The sequence below is a fragment of the Stenella coeruleoalba genome (genome assembly GCF_951394435.1).
Source record: "Stenella coeruleoalba genome assembly, chromosome: 10".
Lineage (NCBI taxonomy): Eukaryota > Metazoa > Chordata > Mammalia > Artiodactyla > Delphinidae > Stenella > Stenella coeruleoalba.
In genome coordinates this window covers 1,316,864-1,343,251 of record NC_137156.1, presented here as the reverse complement: position 1 = coordinate 1,343,251, position 26,388 = coordinate 1,316,864, and the positions used below count along the sequence as shown (strand labels likewise).

At 45.9% G+C, this 26,388-nt stretch overlaps 1 protein-coding gene across 3 annotated transcripts in view; it reads left to right on the top strand.

Annotated features, from left to right (window-relative positions):
• GMDS (GDP-mannose 4,6-dehydratase) overlaps positions 1-26,388 on the top strand; it is a 481,520-nt gene that overhangs the window by 189,103 nt on the left and 266,029 nt on the right. For all 3 annotated transcript variants that reach the window (XM_079934401.1, XM_079934399.1, XM_079934400.1), the window contains 2 exons: positions 13,315-13,507; positions 14,417-14,521. In XM_079934401.1, the coding sequence (XP_079790527.1) occupies positions 13,315-13,507; positions 14,417-14,521 (298 nt within the window). The remainder of the gene's footprint in view (positions 1-13,314; positions 13,508-14,416; positions 14,522-26,388) is intronic.

Here is a 26,388-nt window from a genome sequence, read left to right as displayed (position 1 = left end):
GAGGGGGGTGGATTCACAGAGGACCCCGGGGTCACCGGGAGCAGCTTCAGTGTACTGGGCAGGATGTCCAGTGATGCCTGGACGTCCTTCACCTTCCAGGCCAGCCCTCTTTACTGACCGCACCTCTGGTTACGTTGCTCACTGGCTGTTTGGAATGAAGATTGAGCCTTTGTTTCCCTTGTTTCCACTGATCCTCAAGTCAGTCAAATGGATGTCTGTTAGAAACATGTGTGGTGCCCGCAAACGCACAGAAGAGTAAGGGCTGGAAGGGACTTTGTTTAGGAGAAAGAAACTGAGGCCTAGAGAGACACATTTGTTGGTTACTGACAAAATAAGGAGTAGAGCCCTCGCATTTTAATTATTATCAGTAACTTCCTGTGTCACTTTCTTCTTGTTTCTCATTTATCTATCACACATCCATAAGCATCTTTTCCTTACCCAAGGCAATTTCTGTCATAACAAGTTAGTATTTTTCTACTTCTGAGGACTCACAAGTTCTAGTTCTTTCTTCCCCCCACTAAACTCTGACTTGGATTCTGATTATTTCCCCCCTTTACTCTGAAATCAGTTTCCTCTTGGTTTCACGTGTCTGTTTCCCTGACGTGCAGTACGCAGGTGCAGCCGTCGTCCCCCCTCCCCCCCATCCTCGTGTACCTACTTGCTCACATCAGCTCACAGACCTCAGGGGAACAGATACTGACCTGCAGTGCAGCAGGTATCAAATTGGACAATATTCAAAAGAAAATAAGACATATATCCTGTCCAACGTGACCTTTGTTTTCCTGTAAAATCTAAAATTTGTACGACACAGCAGTTTCAATGTGGAAAAAAACCATGAAAACACAGCATTTTTTTCACATTTTGAAACTATGTGACTAATATCTTCTTATACACTTTTTTATTATAGAAGAATACTACTTTAAAAATAGTATTTAATACCACTAAACACATACTAAAAACACTAATAACAGTAATGCTATTGTTAATGATGTTTTCCTGTTAGAGACTACTTAAGTACATCTTGCTGAATTGCCTTAATCTTACGTTTACATCAGGTTTTCACATCATTTTGTTGTTGTGGGAATGGACCCTGTGTAGGACTAACACACGGGATTTAGGAAAAAGCGCCTGGAGAGGAAGGAGCGGTTTCGGAGTCACCATCCTCTCTGAGGAGATGTCCACGTTCCGTGATACTGAAACACTGCTCTTTTTTATTCGTTCCCTCAAGAAATAGCACCGTGTGCCAGGCACCGGGCCAGGTGCACGGTGGAGAACAGGATGGGGTTAGTCCCTGCCTCTGAAATTCACAGTTTCTTTTATGCATAATCTGCTTCTCAAGAGCATGAAATGCTCCAGAGGGAGCATATTAAGCAAATTGCTTTTCGGACACCACTCAGTTGAAGACAGACGTCTGTTTTGTTAATTTAGTGCTTAATCAGACTGCAGCGAAGGGTGTGCCTCAGTCAGGTCTCTGGCCTCCTAATGGCCTGGTTTATGATCTTTCTTTTCATATCCTTTATTATTTCACAAAGCCTGAGTCACTCTACCCACTTCCTGGCTTAGGGTTCACAGCCGAAGAAGTCGCACTCTTTTTAACCCTCTCTGCACGCGATAGCTGCGCTGTTTCCTTGAGCGTCTTCCTTGTGCCCTAGGCTCTCTTTAGATTCTCTAGAACTCTCTGCATCCTAGAGGATGTTCTTAAAGCATGATGATCAGGACTTCACGGCGCCCCCCGTGCATGGGCGGTGGGACACTGCTTTCTGTTCTGTTTCTCTGCTCTTTGGGGGGAGACTCCACGTTTTCTTGGTTTCTCAGCGTCAAACCAACGCCCGAGATCTTCGGAAAATACTTGGAACTCTGAGGATGTGGCTCCTGCCACTCTGTCTTTTTCTCTCCTGTCTTAAATGCACTATCTCCCTGGTCCAACTTGAAGGGTCTTGCCATTTTTCCAGCCTTTTCGGCAACTCCGTGAGATCTTACAATTAACTATTTCTAATGTGACTTTCACTTTTTGGAAAGACAATGAACGTTGGGAGATTTTCGTAGTCTACCTCCTCTCCCAGATTGTTTTCAAAACATTAAATAAAGAGTCCCTAAACTAGCCACGGACGGGATCTGCTTTTTGTATTTGCTCTCTCAGCTTATATGTTTTGTTCCGACTTTAGTTTTCCGTCTGTAAGTCCTCAATCTGCTGGGGTGGGGCTGCTGGGAAGGGACGGGGAGCCCCGTTGGCAGATGAGATGGAATTTTTCTCCCACCGGCGGAGTTATTGTAATTACTTTGTTAAAGGCATGTGTCAGGCCTTTGACAATCTAGGTGAGTCATATCCACGGTTTGATTTCCTCCTTACTCTTCCTTGCCGTGTGCTTATTTAGCTCTTAAAGAATTCTGCAGAAGGAACGAGGCAATGTCCGCTCTCGCAAGGCCGGCTGTATTTTCTGCCCTGCCCCATCTTCAGCCGCTCGTGGCTTCTGCTCATTACTGTACCCTTTGCTAGATTTTTCACCATGAAGGTGACAACCCTCGTTTGAGTTCCCCTCCAGGGGGACTGGCAGTTACCTTGTTATGGATCTGCTGGCATCTTCATCAGAGTGAGTAGACTTCTACAGTATCATGCTTGCCCGTCGGTCTCGGTGACTTGTCTGCATTTCAGTTTTTCTCTGAGACAGAGGGCAGCTTGGTATTTACCACTGTGCCACCCACCTGCTTCAAAGAGCGGTTTGGGAATGGAATGCCCTTGTCCTGCCCAGCAAGCAGAGGGCAGCCTCCCACTGTCTCCTTCCCAGGCCCCTGCCGCCTGGTTCCCCCAGCAGCCTTCTCTAAACCCCGCTGCAGTTCTCATTGACTTTGGATCCTTGTCCTTGGACCCCACTTTGTTCTTTCTTGGACATTATTTTAAATTGTTCTAGTTTGATGAACGCACCGTTCCCGCTGTTTTCCCTGCTTTGGCTGCCAGTTTGCTGTACGGTTCTTGTTTGTCTTGAGCTTCGGGGTCTTCTTTCCAGGGCTGTCAGCGAAATATTTTCAACAGAACATCTAGGTCTCTTGCGAGATGTTACTGTTACCGAACTCAGGCTCAGCTGCTCGCTGCTCAAAAGCCAATAAGTCCAGAGGCAAGTGTCAGTAGAAAGGAAAGGCGCTTTCATCAGGAGAACCGGCAGAGAAGGAGAGAGAGAAGGTGGACTCGGGTCCCAAGGCCAGCTCTGAAGATTCTGCTCAGCCTTGGCGGTTTTTAAGGGGAAGAATCTCAGTGAATCGTCGAGGCAGGAGGCTGGGTTCTGCATCCTTCTCCATGGTGTGCAGACCCTGACCCTCTTCAGATGTTATTTTGCCGGAGTGATCTGCCTGCAGAGTTGCTAAGGGGACTGCTGGAGTACAGAGCTCGTCATTCTTGAACTGCTTAATTCTTTGTTCTTCTTTTAATCTAGGAAGAGAATCAACAGGCCACTTAGGTTCTTTCAGGGTTAGAGGGAAACAGAAATGGGCAAACAGGAAAGGGGCAAAAGAGCTGCTTTCATTTCCCCACTGTCAGACATCATTCCATTTCTACACGATTAGGGGCGAAGTGCGTCTTCCGTAGCTGCTTCTTGCTGACATAGGTGCCGTGTTCTCAGAGTGGGAGATGACGACATGGGTCCGTAGCATCTCTTTGCTGACAATTTTAGTTGCCCGCACAGAGCAAGCTACAATTATTTTGATGCCCACAGAGATATAGGCTATTATGAGCACGAGTGTTAACCCCATTCTCTCGAGGCCACTTGTTGGAATTGTGCTGGCCATGGACTCAGTTCTGCTCAAGATGGAGCAGTTTATGTCATGGCTACAGTCTGGTCATCATGCACTTACCTTGTCTCTCTGGCGGCAGTTACAGTGTCTGTCAGACAGCTCAGGACTGTGCATCCGAGTGAGTCTGTGAGTCTGTTGTCCTAATCATTAACAGCTTCGTTTCGTACCTGGGGGCCCTGCAGGGTTCTGCTTGGTTCCGTTACTTAGTGAAACAAGCCTTTTGTACATTTCCTGCCCCTCCCTCTCCACCCCCCCCCCCCCCCCGTGGCTTAGATAGTTTTTCTGTATTATTCCTTCTAAAATTAATACACTATATGCTATTTTTGGAAGAAAAAGTAGGTCAAGAGAAATGGAGGCAAAAAGGATAGAAAACAGTTTGTTCCACGTGACAGGCTGTTGTCGTGGCCACTCTTAAGCTGTGACGACTGACAGACACTCGGACACGACCGTCTCCGTGGGGTATAGCTCCCTGAGCTGCTTCCCTGCCAGAAGTTCTCGCTCTGCTTCGTCTTAACGAGATTCTCTTCCCGCCGAGAACGGCGACCTGCATTACTGCACCTGTGCACGTTGTAGCTTTCAGACCCTCTGAACCATTTCAGGGCGTTCCCATTGTTTTGTTGTTGTTGCTGTTCTGATTGTCTGTGGACTAAAGAATGATTAGCTATTTAGATGCAAAGGTCAGTGCTGAATTCCTACTTCAGTGTTATAACAGTGGCCGCTCCAACTGTAGGGACAGTAGTCGGAAGACAGCAGTGATGCTTTATAGTAATAGTGCACACGGCTTCCGTCCTCCTGTGCACAACCTGGGTAACTGCTCAGGCTTTGTCGGTACTGAGGGCTCCCCAAATCCCCATCGCCTGAGTGGTAGTGTGCAACGAAAATTAAATCCTGTAGTCATCTCTGGATTATCCTTAACAAATAGTTTTAATCCCTTAGTTAAACGTTTTAAGGCTGTTGGCTAAGTCCCCCTGATTTAGATAATCCCTCTATCCACTCCTGTGCCCTAGCCAACAGCGGGCTTCAGGGCAGTTAGATCATTTCCTGTATGCGTGATCAAAATAATTCAGAAGATTAAAGTTGTAAACATTATAAACTAGGGCTCAAAGCTAGTTTGGTTATTCACTTTTTGATTGTACGTCCAACTCTGGTGTCACATGAATGCTTTAGCGTACTTATGTGGTTTTGGTTCTTAGTCTTGGAGGTCAGGAATCTATCGATGATTCAGACCATAGAATAATCGAAGAGGTAACCGTGTGCCTTGACGTTTTGTGCATCAGCCCCCGACATGGCAAAGGGAGCTTGTTAATGGGGGGGGGTTGTGAGCGAGACTGGGGGCTTTTCTTCTCGAAGCACGTTCTGAAATACTGGAATCTGTCACCCCCACCAATAGAGACACCCTTGCCCTTGCTTAGGCTGTCGACTTCCGCAATCTGAGGAAGCCTGTGGATATTCTCAGGATAAGTTCGTTACAAGTATTGTAACACAAAGCATAACACTGAAGATTACAGAGGAAACTGACTCGATTCATATGTTCACGTCACAGTATTTAAAAGCCAGGCTTGTGATCCAGCGATGTGACAATGTGGCACAGTGGTAGAGCAAAGCCTGAGGTGGGTCCGATAACCCCCGAGCCTCCAAAGCAGCAATGGGCAGAGTGACACTGAGAGGCCCCCAGCAATCCTGCCCCCGTGACAGACAGCGGGAGTGCCACCTGGTGCTGTTACTCTGGGGATCGTTGCCTGCACTCAAACCTGAAGGAGGTTCTAAACCTCAGGTAGACTTTAGTGAAAATGAAGGTGTCTGGTTTCTCACCCCAACCCCCTTGCCCCCTTCAGTTCTATCCAGGGACCCTGTGGACCCTTGGCCAACTGTCCCAGTGTGATTAATTTCACAGGCAGGCTTGCTTCTTACTTCTGCTTGCCTGTAAGGAGTCTCTAGAAAAACTAGATCGTTACTCTCGGTGCCCTCGTCCCATGTGAAAATCATGGCAGGTTTTTGTTTTTCACCAGCTGATAAGCCTCTATAAAGTGGGCAGGAAAAGATGTCTGATGTGGCTCATTTGTGATAGGTGGAGTCACAGTATTTGTAAGTTACGATTTTCTGTGAAACCAGGGGTTTAGTTTAATTGTAATCTTTGTTCTTGAGTTATAGCCTATCTTCATTGAGAAAGCAAGAATGGGATCAGAGGTTCTTGGAGGTTACAGCAAATGGCAAGGAACTGGATCACTGAAGTGGGGGGAGAGCCCAACATTGGCAGCAGTGCAGATTCTCAAATTGAAGGACTGTCCTTGACACCGTCCTTTCCATGTCAGTGGACGGAGGAGCTGGCAGGTTTGGGAAGCAGTACGGTGTGGGCCTCAGGGCAGAATCCTGCTCTAAAGAAAGCTGCGCTTTAGGCAACCCTGAGACTGGGGAGACGGATTAACCAACATTTCAGTTTGTCTTAATGGATAAGAAGTAAACTTGTGAAGAAACGTGCCCCACGTCTGTTCCACAAAAGTCTCACGTCCTGCCGTGTGCTGAGCAGTCGGGTGAGAGTAGACAGCCCTGGCCCCGCGTGGGCCGTGGACGGATGGCTCTCACCAGGTCAGAGTCTTCAGGAGTCTGGGGTGGTGTCTTGTCCAAACACGGTGAACGTTCCGATTCACCGTGGGAGTTGTTAGTCACCTTGAAGTATTTCAGAAACTTACGGAAACTACGTATGAAATTACGCTGGGCATAGGAAGGCTCACAGAGATGTGTCCTTCGTTTAGTCTGGCTAGAATTCATCACTCCGGTGGACTAATAACCTTACGATTGTTAGATGTTTCAAATTATCATTATAAATGTTTTTGAACAAAAAATATAATTGTGGTAAAACAAGGAAAAATCATAAAATTGGGCTTACGAATGTCGGGAATGAAAGGTTCTGCGCTGGGCCTTGGCGGGGCTGGAGGCACAGAGAGCTGAGGCTGGGTGTGAGTCCCCAGGGAGGAGGCCGGTTGAAGTGATGCCCTTCCTCTGTTCTGTTCCGCCTGCTGAACACGCTGCAGACCGCATCCAGGGCCTCCTCCAGAATGGCCTCTCCTGCTGTTTACTGATCAGTTCCTTCTGTTTCCGTCCCTTTCCTCCGTCTGAACTGGAGGCCCTTGACCTCCCGGCGTGGGCAGAGGGCACTGTCTGTCCTATGGCTCGTGCTGCCCCCATGAGGACGCCCCCATCTTCACCTGCTCACGTGGGCCGCCGCCTCCCCGAGCCCTTCTTTCCTCTGTCCTGCTCGTCTCTCCTCTAGGGTTCTGTCCCCCGGCCCTCAGTCCCTGTGCTGTCGCCTTGTGGCCCCTTCACTCCCCTTTCTGACCTGTTCCCGGCAGGCAGGGGAGCCCCCCTGCTGCTACTCAGGGCACGGTGCCCTGCTGCTCCGGGGGCTGCCCTGGACGGGGATGCGCCCTCCCCAGGCCCCTCGGGGAAGCCCTCGGGGTCCCTCCGGGCCGCGCCTGCCTTGCCCTGACTGCCCTTCCGCTAACACAGTTCTGTGTCTCACCCAGCTGCTAAGGAACCGGCGGCTCCGGAGGGCGGCTGCGCGCTGAGAGCCTGATTCACGTGGAAAGGGATGTTTGATTGTTGTCATCCTTGATTAATAACTTTCACTTGCAGAGTCCAAGCCCCGAGGAGCAGCGACTGGCGCGGCTGCCTGTGCGGCCCCAGCATCTCCAGCTCCCGTGCTTCTGGGAGTCAGATGCTGCAGGGGCGCCCTGGCCTCTGGGGCGTGTCTTTTCCCACATACAGTTCTTCTGCAGCAACGATCTTCTCTTTTTCTGAGGTGACATCTCTAGTCAGGAAACTGGGGCTCCTTCGTTGGGGTTTTAAAACTCAAATTTGCTGCCTATGTGAGCTCCACTGCATTATTAACTGTATGATAGGGTCATTGAGAAATTACGTGTCCACACTTCAGGGCTCGGGCTGTCACGTTCGTTCAGGTTCTGTTTCTGGAGCACCTTCTGTGAGACGGGCAGGCTTCTCACTGGTAGGAGAACAGAACAGACAGACACACACACACAAGCAAGCAAGGCTCCTGTGCTGGGGCGCTTCCAGGCAGTTGACGACTTGAGGGTCACAAGGCGACTGCCCTGGGGAGACCCCCTCAGGGAGGGGTGAAGCGGGCCGTCTGCTCCGAACGGTGGAATCATCATTGTTCTTTGCTTCCTTTGGTGTGAGGCCTCGCGCTCTGAGCCAGGCCTGCCGGGACCGCAGCCTGCTACAGTGAAAACACTTCCAGAATTTACGTTCCAGTCTGCAGGCTGTGCGGAAGTGCAGGGCAGACCTTCAGTTCCTGCATCTGGGTCCCCACAGCCCTCGGGGGACCGTTCCTAAATCGCTGTTGTCGTTGTTTCAGGAAAGGCTGTGATTTACCACTTCTCTCTGAATGAGGATAATTCTGGGGATATCTGTGTGTATCTCTGAATGTCGATAAGGGCAATCTGCTTTATATTTGAACTTAAATTTACTGTTTTCCCGTGGCTTCAGATGCCCTGGTTCTTGGAAGCTCTGTGACTGCTCTGACAGCACCTGGCGGGCGAATGTGTCGGCGACCAGGTCTTTGGTTATATCACCAACCTGCTTCCTCCACACCCGTTTCCCAGCTGTGGCCTAAGATGGTCTCCTTTGCTCTGAATTGTACATCGCCATGTGGTGGAACCGTTAAGCCTTCGTCATATTTGTTATGCTAAAGTTTTGAAGTTTACATAGAATTTCACTTACCTTGCTCCTTGAAATTTTACCTATTTCAGTACGATTAAATTATCAACCTTCTTCTATCATTCTGATAGCCCATTTTTTTCTACTCGTTTTTGTAGTTTTATTTTGATATTTGTGTGTGTGACATTTAAATCTCAGTAGCTACCATGCTGTCTTCACTCATCCAGCAAATACTGGACAAGCTGTGTTTCAGGCACGGGGGGTTCCTGTAGGACTAGAGCGCATCCCCGCTCTCGGGAGCTTCGTTTTAATGGAGGAGATGGTGAGTAAGTAATCAGATCAGCGTGAAGGCTGGATAAACGGAGATGAGGGGCTTTGGGCCTTTTAGGTAGACAGGAAGGCAGGGCAGGCCCCTGTGAAGGGGGGGCGTTTGCACAGAGATGGGGGGGCAGAGACGGACCGGCGCTGCACACGGAGGGGCCGCGAGTCCAAGGCTGAGGCCGCAGTCGGCGGGGAGGGGCTGCAGTTGAACTTGCTGGGGCTCCTGGGGTGCTTCCTGTGAAAGGGGGCCGGCAGGGAAGTGGGCAGACAGGCTTAGGGCCCGTGAACCCTGAGGGCGGAGGAGTCGTCCAGGCTCCCTAGGGTTCCGTTGGGAGCATCAGGGGAGTACGTGCCATTTCAGCAGAGGGAGAGGGGACAAGCGAAGAGCGCTTTGGGGGCAGCATCAAGAATTCCGTTCAGGTCAGGTGAGTGTGAGATGATGTCCTCAGATGGGACGAGACATGAGGCCTCTGCTCAGGGCCGGGCAGGCCTGCGCACAGGAGTTTGATTTGGGACAGCTGGTGGGGGAGGGGAGAGAAGCAGTGCTGAGCCCGGGGCTGGAGAGGGGGTGGCCGGGTGGCACAAGAGCCCGGGAAGCTGCCCCCCACGAGTGGGGGGAGAGCTAGGAGGATGCGGGGTTCCGAAGCCACGCCAGAAAATGTTGCTACAAGGGGAGGGCGGGACGGTACTTGTAGGCTTGGGTGTTTTGATCCGTCCGTTTTTTGTTCTCCCTGCTGGGTGAGGTCAGTGTCTGCTGTTGTCCGAGTCCTCAGGCCTCTGAAGGGGTGGGCTGTGTCGGGCTGGAAATACACTCCAGAGCCATCCTGTAGTTTTGAGAAAACGTGGAAAATAATGATAACAATTTTGAAAACTACTCAGTCTTGGCTCGGAATGTAACTGTGGTTCATTTCAGGGGTCAGAAAGCTTTTTCTGTAAAGGGCCAGATAGTAAATATTTTCCCTGCTGTTACAGTGTGAAAGCAGTCATAGAAAACACATCAACCAATGAGTGTGTCTGTATTCCTAGACGCCTTTAGGACAAAAACAGGACAGAGCCACGTTTGGCCCACGGGCTGTATGTGACTTTCCAGACCCCTGATGCTTTGATGTCTTTCAGAATATGACACTTGTAACTCTTAGGGGTTTATGAAGCTGAAAGTGCTATTCTCATGTTTTCCTTTTAAAGGAAGCCACTTAATTTGTTACTCTGTATTGTAAACACTTTGTGGACAGTTGGATTTGATCAGCCAATCCTACTCCCCAACACTTTACATACCAAGCGTGCGCTTAAGTCGTGGTGGAGTTTCCTAAAATCTGTGTACGTGGAGCCACACCCCACCCCATGCTCCTGCCTCAGTTACTTTTTTCAGCCTAAGTGCTTTTCATTCTTTTCCATGATTTATGTTCTTTGAAGAAGAACCTATGAATTATCTCAACTGGGTTCCCTAGCATATGTAAAAGCTTTTAAGGTGTGCAAAGGCTTCTTAATCTGTGTTGCAGTGATTGAGGGTCAGCGTGCACATAACACAGGATCTACGCGGCATATGCACCACTAGCCGTTCTCTTCATGTAGCTGTTTAGATAGTGTGTATACACATGAAGAAATAGCCAAAGAAAGAAAAAAACCAATGTTCTCTTTGCTGTTCAGACTTGGGTGATCCCATCCAAAGGATGAACAATATTACTGGGTATGAATTTATATGTAAAAATATTTAGGTCCTGGCTTGACAGGCTCCTAGTGTGAGAAAGGAGCTCCTGGTGCAGCGGGGCTTCACCTGCAGCCCGTGAGCCCCTGGAAGCTGTAGGCCGCACCGCGCGTGTGTGTGTGCATGCGTGTGTGTGCGCGTGGGTGCACGCTTGCACACACGTGCATTTCTCTGTCTTGTCCGAGTGTCCGAGGTTGTCATGAGACCCCGGCAGAGTCCGCCCCCCGGGATGGCCGTGCCCCGCTTCCCCAGCGAGCGCCTCGCCTGTCCGCACCTCAGCCCTGCTGCTCCCCACGTTTGTGTGACTTTATCAAGTCAGTTTCTTTGAACCTCAGGGCCTGCTTTCTCTTTCTCCTAGAATTGCAAAGCTCCAAAAAAAAGCACTTTTGAATTGTGAAGTGTCCTATAAGTGTTTGTCTGTGGCGTTATACCACGAGAACACTGCATCCAGGGGGAGCATTTGAGTGGTTGGAGTGAGCTGGGGGGAGGGTGGTCTCAGCAGGTGGTCCCAGAGCCCCGATACCCCGTCGCCTGAGGCCTGCTCAGGGCGCTGTCCCCTCAACCTGGGCCACAGCTTTTCCTGAGAACAAGATGGCCCAGTACCAAGACTATTTGTTGGGGAAAGAATAGCCTTTTCAGCAAATGTTGCTGAGACAACTGGACATCCATATGCAAACATATCATATATAAAAATTAACTAGAACTGGGGAGTGGGCAAAATGGGTGAAGGGGGTCAAAAGGTACAAACGTCTAGTCATGCAATAAATAAGTAGTGAGGATGTAAGAGCAGCATGGTGACTAGAGTTAACAATACCGTATTGTATATTTGAAAGTTACTAAGAAAATAGAGTCTAACGGTTCTCATCAGAAAAAAAGAATTTTTGTAACTGTGGTGATGGATATTAACTAGACTTATCAAGGTGATTATTTTGCGATATATACGTATATCAAGTCATTATGTTGTACACCTGAAATTAATATAATGTTGTATGTTAATTATATCTTAATGAAAGAAAAAAACCACAATGACATACCACTTCACACCCACTAGGACGTCCATAATCAAAAAGCCAGACCACGAGAGGTACAGGTGGGCGTGGAGAAACTGGAGCCCTTATCACTGCAGGGGAGACTGTGAAATGGTGCAGACAGTTTGGGAAACAGTATGGCAGGTCCTCGAAATGGTACACACACGACTCTAGGTATAGATCCAAGAGAAATGAGAATATGATGTGTGAAAGAAGCCAGTCACTAACGGCCGCGTATGAGATGTGGCCCCCTTTAGATGAAACGTCCAGAACAGGCAGATGCACACAGACAGAAAGTAGGTCAGTAGCTGTCAGGCTGGGGATGGACGGATGGGAAACGAGCGCCGATCGGTACAGAGTTTCTTTTGGGATGAGGAAGACGTTCTGGAATTAGATGGTGGTGATGATTGTAGAATGCTGTGAATATACTGAAAACCACTGAGTTGTAAACTTTAAAGGGTGAATTTATGGTATGTAAATTTCATTGCAATAAACTGTTACGTAAAAAGAGTAAAATAGCCCCAAATCTTGCTTTCTTGGCTTTGAAAGATTGTGGGTGAAACATACTTTTTTTCTGTTTTGTCTCATGGTTGCCTGTGAGCTTTACTGACCTAGAGAACAGGGGTGAGTCTGTGACCTGAGTCAGGTCCCTGACGGGCAGGCCCGGAAGTTCCCTGAATGCCCTGAGCCAGGGACAAGGCGGCAGAAGGAATCGGGGGACACTCGGCCCAGAGAGGGGCTTCCAGGGGAAGCTGAGGCCTCAGCAGACGATGGGGAGTATGGCCGCGTGTCCAGCTGTATTTGGCCTGTGAATAAACCAGAGACGGAGAATTTCAGCGTTATTAGTTTAGGAGATTTGAATATTCGGTTTATTTGTTTATTGTGCTTAGAAATGATTTAAGAAAAAAGCACATCAGTCACATTCATTTTTAAAGAAAACATTCGAGAACTGCAAGACACTGAATTATTCCTTAACACACTCTTCTTAAAAGTCAGTCAACTCAATATGCATTGGCATCTTTCTGTATTCAGTGTGTTTTATAATTAAAAGATATGTCATGTACATAGTATACTAAAAAGTCAATCTTGTAGCTTAATTAAAAATAGAAAATAAAACAATTCTTTTTAAAATCAACTGTGTTCTCATCACATGTTCTCAAACTTACCTGTGCATAAAAGTCAACTGGGACTCATTAAAAATGTGGGTTTCCTAGGCTCCCCAAGAGATTGGTTCCACCAGAATTTTTCAGGAACACCCAGGTCATTCTGAGGAGCAGAGGTGTGCACTTTGAAAAGCACGGCCCTGGGGACTTCAGCCTGGAGTTAGGAGGTGATGTACGTGGCCAAAGTGTTCCTCATGTTACTGTAGGTCATTAATACCTAGTTCTTAAGGTATTTTGCAGCCACTTGATGTTAGAAGCAGATGACATCCATATTCTGATTCTGCTGCGAGAGAATAATATTTCCTCACAAGCATAATGTTTCACAGTAGGAGAAGTTGCGGTCTGTCCCCCCTGAAGCGCCTTTGTCGCTGGTGCCCGTTCACGTGGTCCCGTCTTCCCCTGCGCCTTTGTCGCTGGCGCCCGTTCACGTGGTCCCGTCTTCCCCTGCGCCTTTGTCGCTGGCGCCCGTTCACGTGGTCCCGTCTTCCCCTGCGCCTTTGTCGCTGGCGCCCGTTCACGTGGTCCCGTGTTCCCCTGCGCCTTTGTCGCTGGCGCCCGTTCACGTGGTCCCGTCTTCCCCTGCGCCTTTGTCGCTGGCGCCCGTTCACGTGGTCCCGTCTTCCCCTGCTCTCTCCAGATTTCTTTTGACTTGGCTGAATATACTGCGGACGTCGATGGGGTCGGCACCTTACGGCTTCTGGATGCAGTGAAGACCTGTGGCCTTATCAACTCTGTGAAGTTCTACCAAGCCTCAACAAGCGAGCTTTACGGGAAAGTGCAGGAAATACCGCAGAAAGAGACCACTCCTTTCTACCCGCGCTCGCCATACGGTGAGGATGCGCACGGGCTCGGTTCTCTGTGCTCCTGGGGTGCTTCCGCCTGGACGCTGTTCCTGTCTCGTGGCTGAGGTCACGTGGTGTGAGAGCAACGTTGAAGCAACCTAACGGGGCCGGACTTGCTGGTCAGACATCTTTGTGTTGTGCTCACCGCAGGTTTTTTTTTATATATAAATTTATTTATTTATTTATTTATTTTTGGCTGTGTTGGGTCTTTTTTTCTTTTTCTTTTTAACACCTTTATTGGAGTATAATTGCTTTACAATGGTGTGTTAGTTTCTTGTTTATAACATCATCGCAGGTTCTTGCTGCCGTCTCCTCCAGGGTGAAACCTGCTGCACTGCTTCACCCTTCCAGATGGGCCGCTTTAAAAGGAAAATTAGGTCCAGCAAGATTCTTTTTACTGAACTGTTGAGGTTGTGCTGAAGTGGTACGGCCTGGTGTTTTTGATTCCATTTCCCTGATGAAATTCTCCCTGAGCTCAAACCCTTAAACAAACAAACAAAAATGATAAAAATTGAAAGCTGCTAGAATATTAAGCGCCCGTATTTTTCACTTCTTAATTCTTTAAAACTAAGAAAAAGGGGATCAGACTTAAGAAAGGTCAGTTTGATATACTGCACACACTACAGTTGAGTGAATTAGATTGTGAAGGAATGAACTGTGATTATTACAGAAGGACGAAATTCTTAAGTATTTCCTTGTCACGTGGTTAACTGGCAAAGAAACCTTTATTTTGTCTTTGGCTTTTGAATCATTTTTTTCTCTATGTTGATACATTACATATTGTAAATACTGCACGTTGTTACTTGTTTAAGTGAAAATGGTTGTCTTTTATAGTAAGACACTGTCTTTTATAACAATCACTGTCTTTTATTTGCTTTTAAAAAATTATTCCAACAGGGGCAGCAAAGCTCTATGCCTATTGGATTGTGGTGAACTTCCGGGAGGCGTATAATCTGTTTGCAGTGAATGGCATCCTCTTCAATCATGAGAGCCCCAGGAGAGGTTGGTATAGGTACTGATGGGAAGAGAGTGTCAGGCTCCACGGCAGGAACGTCACACGTGTGTGTGTGTGTGTGTGTGTGTGTGTTCTGCACGTGTACTGTACAGACTGGGAATGTTTCACATCTGTTTTTAACTATGTGAATGTCAGAAGTGGTAAATGAGGAAATGTAAACCCAACCTTAATCACCTATTAACTTTGTTAGAGTTTTTATTCGACGTGGTGCCGAGCAGTGTCCCAATTTTACCATTTCCTTTGGTAGGTCGCATCAAGTGAGTTTTAACCCGAGTGTCAGGAAGTGTCCTTGGGATGCAAGGAGCTGAGCAGGAGCCAGGGCTTGTTCCCCAAGTCACTGTCACTCATGAAGGCTCTACCTGTGGCGTCTTTCTGTTTTTACTTTGAATCCATTGGATATTCAGTATTCTTATTTTACATTCCATTTAAACAGACATCCAGAAGTTTCTGTGCTTCTAGAGTATGTCTTAAGATACGTTTAAAATCACTTCTTATATTTAGAATCGTTATTGGGTTTTTTGTTTTTCAGAAAATCATATTTGTTTGCATTGGCTTGTTTCTTTTTCGTGGTTGTCATTGAGACTATTAGCAACATGCCAGCTCTCCTGCTGCAGATATTAGGTTTTAAGTAAGAAAATGTGTACTCCTTTCATTACTTCTGACTTACTGAAGCATGAGAAATCTTTACTAAACATGTGCGCTCTACAAAGTAAAAGTTACCTGTATAATCTAATTCTAAGAAGTTTTATTAAATTTCACTATCATTTAGCCTTTTAGCTTGAGAATGAATGAGAAATCCAACGTCGTAAGTTGTTTCATGCCCAACAATTAGTAATGCTTATAACTTCGTCAATGAAATTTTATGTGACTGTGTAGCCACGTAATTAAACCAGCAAGTCATGAGGAAAGATTAAAGTGACATTTATACAGGTGTGTTTAGTGGCAATACATTATTTCATAATTGCATAGGTTAAAAATTCCCACGATGGGCTGTGGAAGCTGTTGTTGGAAAGGAAAGTGAGTGACCGGGCAGCCAGGAATGTTTCTTTCACTCAGCTCCATGGTTCTGGATGTCCTGACTAGAGGGGAGGAGAAGGAAGGCCTCAGCTCTCCTTGCCTCCAGTCTGGGCGGCAGTGTTGGGGATCGACCGTCAGGCCTCCTCAGTCGCAGACGTGTTGGTGCATTTTGTCTGGGTTTCTGTGCTTCCCCCCTCAGCTTTTCCACTGGCAAAAAAGAAATACAGCTCAATTGTTTCGGGTGAGGTTAGGATAGGGAAAAACATTTAGTTGTAGAAGAAGGAGACAAATTTAAACGTAACCCCCCATCTTCTATTTGCATATCTCCTAATGAGAACTTTTTTCGCTTTGTTGATATTAATCACTTTTTTAAAAAATTTATTTTAAAAGTAATATTTCTTTTTAAAAATTAATTTTTTTATTGAAGTATGGTTGATTCAGGTGTTAGTTTCAGGTGTACAGCAAAGTGATTCAGATATAGATATATATAAACTTTTCAGACTCCTTTCCCATATAGGTTATTACAAAATATTGAGTACAATTCCCTGTGCTGTACAGTAGGTCCTTGTTGTTTATCCATTTTATGTATAGTAGGGTGTATGTCAATCCCAAATTCCTAATTTATTCCTCCCCTCCCACCTTTCCCCTTTGGTAACCATAAGTTTGTTTTCTATGTCTGTAAGTCTGTTTCTGTTCTGTAAGTACGTTCATATGTATCATTTTTTTTAGATTCCACATATAACTGGTATCATATGATATTTGTCTTTGCCTGACTTACTGCACTTAGTATGATAATCTCTAGGTCCGTCCATGTTGCTGCAAATGGCATTCTTTCTTTCTTTTTTATGGCCCAGTAATATTCCATTGTATATATAGGTACCACATCTTCTTTATCCATTCATCTGTCAATGGACATTTAGGTTGCTTCCATGTCTTGGCTGTTGTAAATAGTGCTGCAATGAACATTGGGACGCATGTATCTTTTTGAATCATAGTTTTGTCTGGATGTATGCCCAGGAGTGGGATTCTAGGATCATATGGTAGTTCTACTTTTACTTTTTTAAGGAACCTCCATACTGTTCTCCATAGTGGCTGCACCAATTTACATTCCCACCAACAGTGCAGGCGGGTTCCCTTTTTTTTCTCCACACCCTCTCCAGCATTTATTATTTGTAGGCTTTTTGATGGTAGCCATTCTGACTGGTGTGAGGTGATATCAAATGGGACCTAATTAAACTTAAAAGCTTTTGTACAGCAAAGGAAACCATAAACAAAATGAAAAGACAAGGTGCAGGATGGGAGAAAATATTTGCAAATGATGCAGCTGACAAGGGATTAATCTCCAAAATATACAAACAGCTCATACGGCTCAATAGCAAAAAGCAAACAACCCAGTCAAAAAATGGGCAGAAAATCTAAGTAGACATTTCTCCAAAGAAGACATACAGATGGCCAACAGGCACATGAAAAGATGCTCAACATTGTTAATTATTAAAGGAATGCAAATCAAAACTGAAAGTAATGCTTCTTTTTTTTATTTTAAAGAAAAGTGAACAGTACAGGAGGGTATAAGGAGAAAAGAGTTCCCTCCCTCACACCGACTCCCAGCCCCATGCTCAGGCCCACTGTTGACTTCCCTTCAGAAGTGGCGCAAGCGTCTCCACGTCAAACATAATAGGTGCCCGCCTCCGTGACAGTAGGTAGTTCCATACATAATGTTCTGCGTCTAGGGCTGAATGTTTCTTAAAAACATGACCTGTAGCACACACCACTTTGTTTTGTTTTATTATATATCTAAACCAATGATATCTCATTCTTTATTTCATTTATATACTCGAATAATGGAAAATAATTAAAATAGAGTATATGTGAAACTGATGTGATACTTATCTGATATCTAATAGTTAATACTTAGAGCATTTCTTGAAACTTGAAAATTAATTTTCATATTAAATTAATCTGATAGTAGTATTGTTGTTTTGTCACAGTTAATTGTTATTTTTTAAGGAGGTTCTTTGCCAGACTGAGAATTTCTTCATGGTAGGGACTACATTACGTTCTTAAGTCAGCAGCGTCTAAAACAGTGCCTACCTGCTAATAAGCATTCAGTAAATATTATATAGGTTTCAGGTGTACACCACAGTGATTCACAGTTTTTAAAGGTAATACTCCATTGTAGTTATTATAAAATATTGGCTATATTCCCTGTGCTGTGCAATATATTCTTTAGCTTATTTGTTTTATACATAGTAGTTGGTAGCAAACTGTTTTGAAGTAAAGATTCTGTCTGATATACTTTAGTAAATACCCAGAATTCACTTTTAATTGCCGCTAGCTTGTACGCCTGTGATTGCTCTAGTACTTTGAGTGAGTTTATTTTCTTAAGTAGGTTGAGCATTTGTCTGCACCTCAGTCCTTCCACCCTGTTATCTCGGGGAGCACTTTTTTCTAGTTGCTGCAGTGGTAAACCTCGGTCTCGTCTAAGGGACATCATCACAAACGCCCGATTAAGTAGAGCCCAAACGGATGCTACTTTTTTGGGACGTGTGCTTTTTCTCTAACAAAAAACAATTGGCAAGGCCCATTTTGACTGCATGAATAACATTTCATGAGAATTCCTGACTTTAAAAGGTATGGAAGAAGTATTTTTTAATACAGAGATATTCTAGACCAGAGCTTGGCAAACTGGCTGGTGGGCCCAGTCCAGCCCACCTGGTTATTTTTGTAGGTGAAGTGTCCTTGGAGCCCGGTAACGTCCAGGTGTTACACAGTATCCGTGGCTGCTTCCACAGTGGAGGCCTGGGTCCTGCAAAGCCCCAAATGTTGACTGTCTGCCCTCTAAGAAAACGTCTGCTGCCCCCCTCCCCCCAGGGGAATAGTTAGATCCTCAACAGCAAGAAACGGTTCACGTGGGTTTAGTATGGGTTTCTCCCGAGGCCGCAAGATAGTCTGATAGAAAGATTTCCAATAAACATTAAAGTCACATTGAGTCAGAAGTTAACCCACCCGTAGCAGAACTCCTGAAGTGTGTTGTCAGTTGGGGGTTCCCCTGTGCTTTGCCGAAGTACCAAGGGGGCACCCAGGTGACCTGGCAGCTGAGCGGGACCCAGCAGTCCTCCCTTCAGGACGCGCTGTCACCAGGCTTCGCCCGCAGTGTGTGTCTTTTCTCCTTTGCAGTCCTCGGTGGTTCTCTTTAAGGTTGCTTACTTCGTTATGTGATGAGAAGTTCATGGTAGCTCTGAAGGTAGTCAGGGTCACCTGTGGTTGGCACAGAACTGACAGTGGGGAATCACTGATCTAGTGAAGAAAGCCATGATCTGGGGACGGGGCCCGTTTCCCTCTGCCATCTCTGTCCATTCTTTCGGTGACGGCTGGTTGGTTCATGTGCTCATGCTTTAGGTTTGCTTTTTAGAAAGTGTAGTCACTTGAGTAACATTTACTGCAAATTAACAGTGAATGGTAGTTTAAATTCTAGAATTATATGTCCATAAAGGCATGAAAATGTCTGTATCATCATGTGTTCTGTGAATAACTACCACTATGTATTATATGATGATATTCACAGACATGAACATGGTGCTTTTATTCATAAGCACTCAACTTGTCAAAATAAAAACATGTTCTGTTTAAATTAGGAGAATAGTTGCTTTATTTCACGGATAAATTGTGCAGAATTGGACACGTATCTGAAAAACTTTTTCTTCTCCTTTTATTTCTCCAAACTTGAACTTCTTTATCTGTTTAACTTACGTATTTCTACATCTACATGTACATAAATACGTGTAGCATTCTGTTAGCCACAGATGTGGCAGTGGTGCCACCTTTCTGCTGAAAATACAGATTTATATATTCTCTATTTAGGAGATAAAGGCTGTATGTATTGTCTAGAACTGTTACATTTTTTTCTGTGAGGAAAACGTCATATGCAAAAATCTTTTTGCTTTTATTGCTGTTTCTTTGAAAAGCTAATCAGTTAATAAGACTGATGTCACAAAGTTGTTAACTATATAAATTAAACTATGTAAAAAATACTGAGAAATTTTAAAATTACTTGAAAATAGCTCACGTAAAGAAAGTAGCTTCTTTTCAAATACATTGCTTATCATAAGAAAATCTGAGATTATGCTACAAATTGGAACATTAAAAGCAAGCCTATTAGGAAAGCCATTGTACCCATGAGCTGTTTTGTTGCATTTTTAATACTCTAAAGGTACTTCTAGAAATACTTTGACAAACTTGTATAACTTACACATTTCTTTATGTGCATATGGAAATTCACACATACTTCTAGTTTTTTAAATTTTTTAATTTAAAAATATATATTAGCCCATGAGATGATATCCTTTCTTTGAAAGAGCTTTTAGGGAAAAAACAGTGGCCATCCACCTGTATGTGTTCTCCCCAAATACCCTCAGAATTTATGAGCTAGAAAGGAATTTAGAGATCTTTCCATCCCATTTGTCTCATCAGTGAAGAAGCTGAAGCAGCATGAGAATGAGTTGTCCAAGGTACAGCACTAACAGCTGTCAGCACTGAGGCTAGACATAGTCATGGGGATGGGAGGAATGACACAAACATTGCTCGTGTCTAGAAAAAGCACGTGGACACGTTTTGGAGTTGGCGCTGGAGCAGAGCTGGGGCTTCGCTATGGAATGAAGCGACGGCTCGTGTCTTTGGTAAAAGCCATGAGTTCATCTGGCTGAATGCAATGTGCCTTTCAGATGTTTAGCAGAAATAATCACAGTACAGCATTAGTTTTATGAGATTAAAATACAAATGTGATATGAAGCAAAAAACTCATCTTGAGTATCACCAAGAGTTGGCCAGGAGAAAAATCAGAGCTAATACAAAATACATTAAAATCGTGGCAGTGAAAAGTGATAAAGTACTTTAAATATATCCGTAATTAACAGTTTAAGACTCCCACAAATGGATGGTGTACTGCTACTGTTTAGGTATCAAGCCGTTTTTAGACGCTGCAGCACATTCCTGTAAATATGGGCTTCATAAGAAATCATATATAGCAGTCTAAACACAGTATTCACCTGACTGGGAGAATCTGGCATTTTAAAGGTTCATGAACTTGTGGTTTTAAGTTTTAGACTTGAGCTTTTTTTTTTTTTAAACCGCCAAGTATTTTGCTTCTTAAAATGTCTAACTATATTTATTATCATAAGTTAATCTTTAGATTTTTTAAAACTATAATTCCTGTAAAAATTAACTACCTAAGTCATAATAAAATTTTGGGTAATTTTCCCCTTTATTTTTCTAAAGATTGTCCTTTATTCATTGCTGTAAAGATAAGATTAATACTCCAGGTTAGAGGTTCTCAACTGGGGGTGGGGTGAGGTGGGGAGAACATGACCTGCCCCCGGAGGACATGTGATAATATGTGAAGACTTTTTTGGTTGTCACCAGCATCTTGCAGGGGCAGGGATGCTCCTAAACATCCCACAGCCCGAGTGTCAGTCGTGCTGAAGGTGACAAGCCCTGCTCGCCCCATCAAATCTAGACGAATGTCATCTCTAAGACCAGGATCTTCTTTTTCTTTATGTATCACTTTTACTTTGCAGTAAATCCTTCCTAGACCTTTAGCAAACACTACCTAAACACAGGGGGAGAGAAATCTGATTTAAATAGCTCCATGTGAAACCATTTAGGCCTTAGGTCTTCTGGTAACTGCAGATCAGACCCAAGTCAGGGAAGCCCAGAGAACAGAGTTGTTTTTTCAGGGCTCTTCTAACCATCTGGGGCTGAATTCTCACTTTATAGTGACCCACTGGTCCACAGACCCACGTCAGGTTGGGTCCATGACCCTCCCTCCACCTCCAAAATAAATGAGCGTTTTTATCTTTTGTTATAAATTATGACAGGGACAAAGCTTTCCTTTGGGAATAAACCCTAGATTCCATGTCCTGGCGATGGTATAAGACAACCATTAAAATGTATTCGAGATCATCTCTCAGTGCATACATGGGATTATAGTAGTGTTACTGTGACAGGTTCACTGTATGAAAATTTTCCTTTAAAATTATTCAAATTCACAGTATTTTAGGGCTTTAGGGGACAATAGAATGCATGATATAAACTAAGTGGCTGGAACTTGCTTTTATTTAACCCTGTGGGCAGAAAGCACTCCTCTTTCTGTATGTGTATGTATGTCTGTTTGTAAATAAAATAATCTTTTAAAACATGACTTAAGGGGCTTCCCTGGTGGCGCAGTGGTTGAGAGTCCGCCTGCCGATGCAGGGGACACGGGTTCGTGCCCCGGTCCGGGAAGATCCCACATGCCGCGGAGTGGCTGGGCCCGTGAGCCATGGCCGCTGAGCCTGCGCGTCCGGAGCCTGTGCTCCGCAACGGGAGAGGCCACAGCAGTGAGAGGCCCGCGTACCACAAAAAAACAAAAACATGACTATTTGTCAGTCTGGCTAGCAAATTTAAATCGTGGTGCTATAGAAATATCAAGAAACACGCAAACCAGTATCAAACAGCCCGACGTTTTATTTGTATTTCTGTCTATTAAAGGTGCTTTGTGGTTTTTAGGTAAGCATTATAGCCTTCATTTATTGGAAACAATTTAGCCACCCATTGTGAAATCAGGGCATGAGTAATCTCACGTGAGAGCTCAGCAGAGCACTGCAGGCTTGACGCAGAACCATTTTGTCTGAGTTTCATGGTTAGATCACTGGCCACTCACCTTGGACCCACCAAGGTCGAGGTGGCCTCTGGTTGGGCACGAAGTGACATCATCTGGTTCGCTGTCACTTTCGTGGACGGTGACACTTGGAGATCACAGAGCTGTCTGCCTCTGTTATTCTCTGCAGAGAGAGGAGGTGTAATTGCTTAAACGTGAAAGACTCTTGAAGCAATATTGGGTTTAACTGAGGCGGTTTTTACCACTAAATAAAGTGAAGTCCTTTCCCACCGGCTGAGACGAGGCTTCTGGGATTGTTATATTGATTTTTTTAATGTTTTGCAGTTTCTTTGGCATTTACATTTGAAACCAAGCTGACAACTGTCTGGTCTCACGTAGCAGGACTCTCACATATAGGCAGGCAGTGTCCACGGGGGCTAAGAGTGCCTCAGGCTTCGCAGAGCCAGGCCTGGGCTGAGGCTGCTTGGCCACAGGACTTCGGCAGCCCTCAGTCCCCTTCTGTGTTGATGACGATGTCTACCTCACGGGAGTGTCGTGAGGATCAGTGAGACAACAGTATACGCTACTTACCTGTGGGGTCCTTGTGAAGCAGAAGCAGGGGAGCAGGTGTGAAAAGGATGAGCACAGTTCCTGGTGGGTTGAGAACATTCGTGTTTCTTTGTCCCCCCCTCTTCTTCCCTCTTCCTGTAGTGGCAGGGCTGAGTCCTAGAGGCCGAGGTGCCGGGCTCTGCCGGAGCAGCCCTCCGAGTGGGATTCTGGGGGCTGTGGCCTGAGACGTGCACCCAGCGGGGCCTGTCCGCGAGAGGTGCGCTTGAACCGAACACTGAGAATGTCATGATGTTTGCTTAGAGCAGTCGCTGAGACACCCCTGAACTGCAGGGAGAAGAGCTGTACGTGCTGCTGGAGAACTGCTGGAACCACGGGAAGAGCATTTGCAAGTGAGATTCTGGCAGTTGAGCCAGCGAACGTTTGAATTAGCGAAGCCGGAAAAAGATGATGATGAGTATGGAAGGTTATGGATAATCACCAAAGGCCTGGGAGAGACTCTTGAGAAAATTAATGAAACCTCCAAGTATTTTTAAAACTGATTCACATATTTTTTTTTTTTTTTTTTTTTTTTTGCGGTACGCGGGCCTCTCACCGCTGTGGCCTCTCCCGTCGCGGAGCACAGGCTCCGGACGCGCAGGCTCAGCGGTCATGGCTCACAGGTGCAGCCGCTCCGCGGCATGTGGGATCTTCCCGGACCGGGGCACGAACCCGCGTCCCCTGCATTGGCAGGCGGACTCTCAACCACTGCGCCACCAGGGAAGCCCTGATTCACATATTTTTATTAATGGTCCTGTGAAGTGCAAAATGTTTTGTCAAAGAAATTACAAACCGGAAAAGAAACCTGCTTTACTTTTTGGTGATACTAAGAAAAAACCCACAAGTACAATTTTCATTTAAATTTTATTAATTATAAGATAAATTACAAGTTTTATCAAAAGGGCGTTTTCCCCCAAATTTAGTTTGAGCCAAAGCTTTCTTTTCCCTGTTTATTACGGGGTTTTGTTCCCACTTTTAGGGGACACGGGAGTCTTGACGTGGAGCCAGCCCCCTCCACTGACTAAGTGAGGGACTTTGGTAAGTTTCTTCATCTCTCTGAGCCTCGGGTTGCTTTTCTCATTTGTGAAATGGGGTGATAACGGTCTTCACTTAGGGAGCTGTGAGCATTAAAGGAAATAATGTACGCAGGGTAATTAGTACATCCTACTGTCACCACCACTGCTGAGGTTGCATCTGGAGAAAGGGGGTCCACCTGTGGCCACCTCACAACTTAAAATGTGATAATAGGGACTTCCCTGGCGGCGCAGTGGTTAAGACTCCTCGCTCCCGGGTTCGATCCCTGGTCAGGGAACTAGATCCCACACGTAAGCCACAACTGGGGAGCCCGCCTGTGGCAACTAAGACCCAGTGCAACCAAATGAATAAATAAATATTTAAAAGCTAATAAAATGTGATAATCATGACAGGAATGATAAAGGGGAAAAGTCATAGAGGGATCGGTGACTCGTCTTTCCTGAACAAGTTGAAGAAGCTAAGCTTCCAGAGCTTGGTAACTGGGGACTCAGGTAGACAAGATGGGGTGAAGGAGCCCCCCGAGCACTAGGCACCAGGTGTTGGTAAGAACAGTGTTCTGCACTTGTTGTCTGTGTTTAATTCCCAGAGCTCAGTTAGAGACTAAACTCTGAGCAGAAAAGATTCTCCTAGAGAAAGGATTTAAACCCATGTTACTCTTCTGTGGTCATCCTTTGTAGAAGAAAACTTTTTCTGTAGAAAATACTGCTCGTAAAGAAAGAAGAGGAGGATGGGAGAAGAGCCACGATAAACTCAGTGGAGCTCTACAGTCCAGCTGACGACGACTCCATGCTTGAAGGCTGCTTCCGGCCAGGGCACAAGCAGGTCCTAAAGCATCGTGACAAGCTGGGGACAGACACGCCTGTCAGGGGCGCGGTAGAGAGAGTCCACGGGAACAACTCAGCCCCTCAGGTTGCGGTCGTGGTGTGCTGGGGTGAGGGACACTGGAGGTTTTGCCAGGACCGCTGAGCATCCTTTCTAGTTGGTTAGACACTTGCACACACACGGATGTGCGTGTAAGCTTAGCCTGAGCCCAGATCCAGAGTGGGATTGGCAGCTCCTGTAGCTGAGACACAACTGGTCTGATAGAGGAGGGGTGAGGCCAGCACTGGCTTCGTTTTCTTAAAAAATTAAGAAATTTGTGAGACTCAGGACGCAAGGACGCAAAGAACAGTCCTTTGGGTATCCAATTACATACTGAGACCTTGAATTGGGAAGGGGGCCTCTCTCCCACGTGCGTGGGGAGCACAGCCCGGGGGAGGACGTGTTGCTCCTGGAGCCTCAGGGCCGTGGACTCTTGGGTCAGGGGCCCCGTGGCCAGCCAAGCTCTTGTGCAGGGGGCCGTGACTGTGGTTCCTCCTTCGAGTGGTTTAATGCCAGGAGGGTGAGAACTTCAGGCAGGTGGGTTTGAGAATATTCAGCATTTCCCACTGGGTCAGCAGAATTTGGCCTTGAATGCTTCTCTGACCTTGGTAGTACCGGCTGATGGACCCCTGGGGCATTCAGTCCTCTGCGTACCTTCAGTAATTTACAGTTTGGGCTCAACCTCTCAACAGACCCTTTGCCATCTTCCTACATCCCTGGTTGAATGTACACTTCCAGCTGTTGTTACACAGACATTCCTGGTCTTGGTGGACCCTAGCGATGGGTCACTTAAACATCCCCGGAGTGAGCAGAGTTGTTGATGTTAAAGAAGGCTTATTTCTGCTAGAATAGGTATATCGTTACAATACAACTTTCTAAATGTCTAGTAAGTTTCAGGTTTCTTAAAAGGCACCAAAGCAGGATGTACGTGAGGATAAGTAGCCCATAATGGGATGCAATTAAGGAAGTGAAAATACAGCCTGATCGCAAAGAAACGCTTCCTGGCCGTGAGGAAGGTAGGTGTTCAGCATAATTTTATCGGTGGAATAGGGGAAACCCCAGTGCCCACAAGAAGCTGAAGAGGCCACAGTGAAGTTCACAGGAAACGTCTCTGCCTGGCCCCAGGTGCCTCTTAAAATCCCAACAATGAATTTGTACAGAAGCAGCAAACCTCTTTGTAAGGAAGAGGAAGGAGTTTCTCAGAGGCGCACTGAGGAATCCTGTTGGAGGAAGACCAAGTGAATAGGGCTGGAGCCTCAGTGCTGATCTGTGGCCCTGGGGACGGCCTCAGGCCAGTGCTCGCAGAAGATTGTGAGGGACGTTTCATCTGAAGTGCTGAACACTGAGGAGTGTTTCCTAACCTGCAAACAAAGGGTTTCCTTATCGGAAATAAATACAAGACAGGAACTGAAAATTCTTTTAAAAATGAATATCATCTACTGTGCCCAGCACTGTAATGAGCCGATACACTGTATGAGAAAAAGTGACACGTATACGCGCCTCTAACAGGTAGACAGGAGACCTTGGTAGACACAGCTGAATTGCTGCTGAGTAATTAAGACTGATGGTTATGAACGTGAAATTGCTTTTAGGAGTGGAGGGACCCACGTCCTCAGGTGTGGAGGGAGGTCAGGGCTCCCTGACCTCAGGGCTGGTCACCCTCCGCTTGGCAGCCTCGCCTGCAGTGGAGAGGTACCATTG